Source organism: Haematobia irritans, chromosome 2 (assembly GCF_050003625.1).
Source record: "Haematobia irritans isolate KBUSLIRL chromosome 2, ASM5000362v1, whole genome shotgun sequence".
NCBI lineage: Eukaryota > Metazoa > Arthropoda > Insecta > Diptera > Muscidae > Haematobia > Haematobia irritans.
The window spans coordinates 91678817-91686317 of NC_134398.1; the positions used below are offsets into that span (position 1 = coordinate 91678817).

General features: G+C 41.2%; 2 protein-coding genes across 2 annotated transcripts; both read right to left on the bottom strand.

Annotated features, from left to right (window-relative positions):
- On the bottom strand, positions 1-7501 carry LOC142225764 (uncharacterized). The gene is made up of 2 exons (XM_075295584.1): positions 6564-7501; positions 1-1738 (listed from the first exon to the last, which is right to left on the bottom strand). Exon 2 carries the CDS (start codon positions 1736-1738, stop codon positions 1100-1102), a length of 639 nt encoding a protein of 212 aa, XP_075151699.1. The 5' UTR covers positions 6564-7501; the 3' UTR covers positions 1-1099.
- On the bottom strand, positions 2894-4960 carry LOC142224776 (uncharacterized). The gene has a single exon (XM_075294562.1). It carries the CDS (start codon positions 4958-4960, stop codon positions 2894-2896), a length of 2067 nt encoding a protein of 688 aa, XP_075150677.1.

The following is a 7501-nucleotide window of genomic DNA, read 5'->3' on the forward strand; positions in this document are numbered from 1 at the left end:
TTTAGAATTTGAACCAAAATGTATGGGCTTTATTTAATAAATTATTGTTCGTCAAACAATATTTACCTTCATAGAAGCGAGAGAGTCTCAAAAGTGAATGACAAAAAGCTTGGATGCCGAAAGGCGGGGGTTGATGACATTTGACGTTAGAAAATGTCCTTATTTTCGTACCGAAAGGTAGAAAAAGGCATAGACAAATCCTAACGGAGGGATTACACTTGAAAATGATTATATGACTGAACAAAGCTAAAAAAACGGCATTTGAACTTAAACATTGCCGCCCGCCTTGCAACATCCAGCCATGTTGCAAAATTTAAAAATAAGTTAAATAATATTTACATGTTACATAATGAAAGTATACAGGATGTACATTTCAGTTTACAAAAAAAAGAGCATTTTATTTTAGTTCAATCCTTTTTTTCTCTTGTTATGGTTTCCAATTCATTCATTTTTTTCCAAAACACAAATTCATATTTGCAAATGTGCTCGTCAAGCACGCGATCGTAAATGGACTCGTTAAGCCCGATCGTTGTCATCAAAATTTTAAATAAATTTGACTCGGTAGAGCCGGGTATCGAGGACTCGTTAAGTCGGAAGACAATGGAAGATTGTCTTACACCCAATTATATGTTGCATGGACCCGAAATAACCCACCCAAACATTGTGAGTTGGGCCCATGGGAAACCCGGGCTAGAATATGTTTGTGGCCTCATTATTTTGTGGTAGACCTCTGGACCAAGGACAATCGCTACATGTGAAGCTTGATAAAAATGCGGGTCAGCTAACTGTAGCCCGGCAAAGTGATCCTTTAGGGCAGGATTCACGAACTCCGAAGGAGAAGTTATGTGGGTCAAATCCACAATTCTTGCCGATACCCCTAATCGTTGCGATGGGTCATGTGATGATGCGACTGAGACCTGACAGAACAAATCTGAACCCACTGCTACAGGACTTAGCCGAAGTTCCTCGGCCAATGACCGACAAATTAAACTAAGACCTGCGCAAGGGTCCAAAAGCGCCCGGACAGGAACTCGCCGATCATTCAACTCTAGCTGAATGACCATTGTCGGCCCGAGCGTAGCAACGGGCTGAATCGCAATTACGTGTCGGGGAGCTGATGAAGGTGACGGCTGATAAGATCGGACAGACGGGTCAGACGTAATATGCGGACGAGTAGAGGATCTACCAGGTTTTGGAGGAACTCCGGATTTTTGTCGGGGAGCAGACTTTGTAGCAGGGCGGGACCGATCAGCGCTATTCTTTGCATGATGTGATGGTCACCGTTACAGTGCTTACACCTGTGTGGACTGGGACAGTCACGAACAAAGTGTGTGGCGTCAAGGCAATTACCACAACATTTATGAAGCGCTACGGTACGCAGCCTTCGTTCAATTCGCATCGCCCTGAACTCTTTGCAATCACGTAAGTGATGCTTTGCCTTGCATATGACACATTCTCTTCTGCCACGTTGAATATTCGAACCCTGGTTCTTTCGAACTGGTGCCGAAAGGGGTGGCGAAGCCACAGATAATTCTCCTGGAGGAACTCCAGGAGCCGTCGTCAACGGATTTTTATTGGTGGAAAGGTCGGCCAGAGTGGCAGGATCAGCAGTCGTGCTGATGGTGGATACATCGGCCAGAGGTGCGATGGTTGGATCGATTTCCCGTTCCTCATCAGACATGGGGACGTCGTCCTCAAAATCAGGAAGGGTAGCGGCCATCTTTGCTATGTTTTCCATCTATGAAAATATAGAAAGATTTCGATGACGGAACGGAAAATCAAATTAACAAAATGGTCAGAATGACAAGAAACCGTAGGTCGCCTTACAACTTTCCGTCCTATAGCGATTCGAACGCGGCCATCAACCCAAAGATTTTTCACGTAACAAAAACTAGGGAGGACGCGAGCATAACGCGACAGATAGACCTATGTTAACTCCCTAAAAGACAAGGATGTAATACATTTGAACAAACGACGACCGTTAGTACCCGGATGAACATCGCGAAGACGACATAATTTCCACGTAGTGGGGAGTAATAGTTCTCGTCGAGAATGTCGTGGACAAATAAAAAGTAGCATGTAAAGTTACTGCTTTCGTAGAAAAGCAGACAGTTTTTTAAATATAACCGTGGGTTATCATCAAGGCATGACCTGATGATTCCACATAATCCCATTGTTAAAACCAGTAGTGGTAATATAGCGTCGCGCTCTATGTGAGAAGACAGCTCAGAATTATGGTGTATATTGCCCCTTGAACCAGACGCATTATTCAAATTATGGTACGCCGTCAATACGTCGTCAACGAACATGCACTTCCGTAGGACTTGTACATAAAGAGGAAACCCATTCTCCGTGTCGTCAGCCAAATGCAAAAGTTGTCCAAGTCACTGTCTGTAACTAAAAGTTCCGGATAATATTTGCAGAGAATATCTTAACTGTATTCAATGCAGAAATGTCTAAGACGGGTCAACATATATATGGCGATACATCTGTGTGATATCGCAATTGTACACGAATTTATACAACCTCCTGATTGTTGAGTCGGACCGACGTGTAAAAATGTCATTCAAGGCAGTGAAAACCAATCGAAGTCAAATTGTCTTTTTATCGGTGGATGACCGGCGATAAGACAGATAACAAATTTTCATTTGTAGGCGTAACCTAAACTGGCCTCATATGGTATAACTGTATATACCCCCGGACAAAGTCGTGGTGAATCGTCTTAATTCATGGTTTTCACAAGAGGGATGCCTAATTTCGAAGAAATTGTGTCAGCCAGGCCGTCCTTGGTTTCCGATTTGTCCGAAGAAATAAGTTTCAAGAGGAAGAGTATCTTCACTCAGAATACCGTCGGGATGTCGTTTTATAATTTTCCTCGCAAAACTTATCTAAATCAGATAAGAGAGGACGTCGGGGAAGCTCTTCTAGTTCCCAAAGTGCGGTGAAGTGTCTCGTGAAGACCATTTTCCTTGGAGAGGTCCACAGTAGTCGTGTAGACAGAAATATTCGAGGAAGGGATAGGACCCGTGACAACCCAGCCGAAGACTGTGTTTTGTGCTAGTAATGATCCCAAAATATTCGTTCGAGTACCGTGCAATAAAATTTTCGGATAAAGATCCGCGCCCAACAGAAGGTCAACAGGACGACAAACAAATAAATTGGGGTCAGCCAAACGTAGATTTGGCATGCTAGACACAATGTCACGATTTAGGGAAAAAGATGGCAGGTTGCCGGAAATGTTCGGAAGAACGTACGCTGTAGTCTCCAGTAGGAGCGACTCATCTAGTGGGGTACCAATGCAAAGTGAACAAAGTTCTCTCGACGTGATCGAAACACTTTGATTCACTCCAGAAATTGTAGCCGAAGTCGAAGACGTGCTCAGTCCAAGTCGGTTCCGCAATCCTTCCGTAACAAAGGATGATTCCGAAGCGGGATCCATTAAGGCCCTAGCAGGATACGTGATACCCTGGTGAACGATATTCACCATTGCAGTTCCTAATAATACATTTCCAGTACGCGAAGTATGGAATACCTGTCTACTCGACGTCCCTGACACAATGCCAGTCGATGTAGAAGGCTGATCGGTATCCACTGATGCTACCCCGGTATCTCGTATAAGCGGTGCGGAAACGACCGGAGAATTTATGGGATCATTTGATATATCCCTGTGCAGAAGAGTGTGGTGTCTTCTACCACATTTACCACAATCATATGCGCTGGGGCAATTAGCTGCAATATGTCTGCGGGACAGACAATTCATGCAGCACTGATGGCGCTTAATAATATTCATCCTCTCAAGAACTGAAAGATTATGAAACCTAGAACACGTTCTGAGGTGATGCTGTCGTCGACAGAGAACGCATAATCTGTCAGGAGAGGACTGGGAGGAACGAGGCGTACTTGTTGGGGAACGAGGTGCTTTCGCATTCGTGAAATGCGAACGAACTCTTTTGTTGGCCGGAGGCCTGGCGTCAATGCCGCGGATATCCCGAAGACATGTCAATGTCTGGATTCTTTCCGTGAGAAAGAAGTCCAAATCTGACCAAGAAGACAAAGCAGACTTGTCCTTAATACTCTGTTCCCAAAGTGTAACAGTACATTTCGGCAACCTCTGAAGGCATAAAAAGACGAGGATGGGATCCCAATCGTCAGTAGCCACATCGTAGATGGACATTGTCGAAATGCATGTCGAGATACCACGTTGTAGTTTCTTCAGTCCTGAACTGGTCTCAGACTCCAAGACCGGTAAATCGAATAATAATTTGAGTTGGTGGTTCACCAATAGGCGGGTATTATCATAAGTACCCCTTAGTGCCTTCCACGCAAGAGCGGAGCTTCTATGCGTGAGCGGAAATTTCGAAACAACCTCGCGAGCTTCACCACTGGTCTTCTTGAGCAAATGACACAATTTCTCAATATCGCTAAGTCGGCTATTGTTAATGTATACCGCTGTGAAGAAATCTCTAAATGTCGGCCAATTGAGAAAATCGCCGTCAAAAACATCTATATCACAAGGCGGCAGATTGAGACTGTGGGAGGAACTATTGTCTCCCCTAGAGCCAACGGAAGAACTGTGAGAGTCATCGGACCTATGAGAAACATTCAAAAGTAATGTTTGGTCCTCCAACCGAGACGATTTAGCAGAGTACTTAGATGGTGCACGTAGTGCATCCAATTTACGTTGGATTGATTCCATAACGTTCAGATAACAATTATAAGCCACGTCATATTTGCTGTCAGCAGCGGCGACTGCCTCGGTTACGTTGCTCTGTGTGGACACAAAGTCAAGACATTCGTCGAATAAGCTCTTAACTTTTTCCCACAACGACTTAGCCTCGGAACCATGACATTCTAGTCTATGGGCGGTGAGATCATCGTCTCGCAAACTGTGAAACTTCGTTTCAAATCGGACTACTGCGTCAGTTGCTCTTGTGAAAGCAGTTAGTGGTGTAGTAGTCATTATGACAAAGTACTGTCAAACTTAAAGGGCGAAGAAATTGACACGTGATGTCCAAATCTCTCGAAAAGAGTATAAATCGGTTCAAAAAGCTACTTCGATTTGTCGTCGAACAAATGAAAACGCAGTTATTCCTCTCAGTGTATGCGAAAGTTGTATCGTCAACACACAATATTTTTCGCAGTGTACCGAAAGCACCACAAATGTGAACAAGGTAACGTAATTACCACAAAAACACAAAAAATGAGATAAGAAAATTTCTCACAGTGTACGGAGTACAACCAATTTTTTACAGTGTATCGTCGATACACCAATTTCCTCACAGTGTATTGGAAATACCAGCTAAAATTAGCTCTGTAAGGTAAATTATAAGTATTTTAACTTTTTGTAATAATTGGCGAAAAATTTCTCCAAGTGTATGAAAACACGTAAAGTTTCTTCAAGTGTATCGTAAATACAAGAAACCCTTTTTCGCGTGGCGAAATATATGCAAAATCTTTATTTGGAAAATATTACAATATTTTCCAGTGTACCCTGTGTACCAAAAGATTTTTGCAAGTGTATCGTGAATACAAAAAATATTTTCAGTGTATCGTAGAATACAAAGAATAATTTTCGCGTGGCGAATTATTGGAAAAATTGAAAATTTTATATATTTCGAGAGTTTCTCTCAGTGTATATATTATTCAAAATTTCTCCCAGTGTACGTAGATACACAAAATTTGTGCAAGTGTATCGTGAATATCACTTACCAAATGGCAAAATTACAAGACAATGAAAAGTCGTGAACTTTAAATTGTAAAATGTCAACTTGACCGATTGTAGGGTGCACGGACTGTAAGATGCACACTACGAAACAGTAAGGTCCAACAACAACAATAATATAAAAAATCAAAAAGTTTCGTGGAAACTCAAATATGTCAATATTACGATAATATAATATATAATAAATACTGTTATTTTATTGTTTATATCGACCGACCGTAGGGTACACTACCACGTAACACGAACGATAATAGTAAACGACCGATATCCGTAGGAATCAACAATAAATACTTTTCTCAATTGAACTTGCAAAAAATTATTTTTATAATTTCGCGCTGTAAGCGACCCACGCTATTAAACCAACGTGTATGCAGTTCGAACGTATGTTGGATGTAACACCTGTGTGCGTACGTGTGTATAGCAAGTTGAACGGCAACTGTATAACACTTTACTATTGATGTCTATTGGCAAACCAATGCTTACAACCAATGCAATTGGTTTTGTTTTTTTTCTATGCAGATCGAAGATCAAAAACCAAAAGAAAAACACAACAATATGAATGTAATCAAATGGAGAAATACAGCGAAATTGAATTCAACTTTGACGTAGAATATTTGGACGAAAACAAAATGGAATTAAACGCACTTTTCAACACTTTAATGACAATGTAACCGGGTATTAAAGACCGACGGATAATTTAATTTTTTCTCGTAGAGATTTAATGTACAACCGATATAAAATACGAGTTGTAAAGCGACCGTAGGCGAGTGTTTATTTCTGTTTTATTTATATTTACACCGAAGGATATGCTCACTTTTTAATTATCACTGAAAGTACATACCTTGGTTGTTGATAATAAAAATATTTGTGTAATAAATTGAAAATGCCTCGTAGAGGATGGTGATCGTCAATCGTTTGTTGTTGTTGGTGGCGTAGCCTTTGCCTTCGAGGAAGAAATAAAAAGAGCGAATTAATTCTTTCCAATTAATGTTCGGCTCGAATGGACCAATGAATGCGTGGCATAAAAGTAGAAAAGAAATAAAAAGGCACTGGTTTAGAATTTGAACCAAAATGTATGGGCTTTATTTAATAAATTATTGTTCGTCAAACAATATTTACCTTCGTAGAAGCGAGAGAGTCTCAAAAGTGAATGACAAAAAGCTTGGATGCCGAAAGGCGGGGGTTGATGACATTTGACTTTATAAAATGTCCTTATTTTCGTACCGAAAGGTAGAAAAAGGCATTGACAAATCCTAACGGAGGGATTACACTTGAAAATGATTATATGACTGAACAAAGCTTAAAAAAACGGCATTTGAACTTAAACAGCAATAGTTCAACAGAAAAATAACAATTTGACTATTGCGGGTGGTATTAATGGCGACAAGCGTACTTTGACGTTGGATACTGGTGCATACAGGTGAACCCGCAACCGTAGACGGAAAGGTCATCATAAAGTTAACTATTGCTAACAAATCCGTTAGTTACGAATTCATTGTGGCAGATATCGTAGACCTGATTTATTATTCAACCGTCGAACGGAACGGACGTGTTTTTTAATAGCGGATAAAATCATCGTAATAAGTACCTACTACGAATTTCAAGTGTGGTGGGATATTAGGCCACCATGCAGAGAAATTCAAAGACATCCACTGGGTTGCTAACTTCAGGGCCCAGTGGACGGGTATCGACTGGAGTTATAAATTTGGGCAATGACAAAGAGTTAGGCCCAATTAGTCGACCTGTAGACGGGTCGACAGGTGGCGACAATTTGACAAG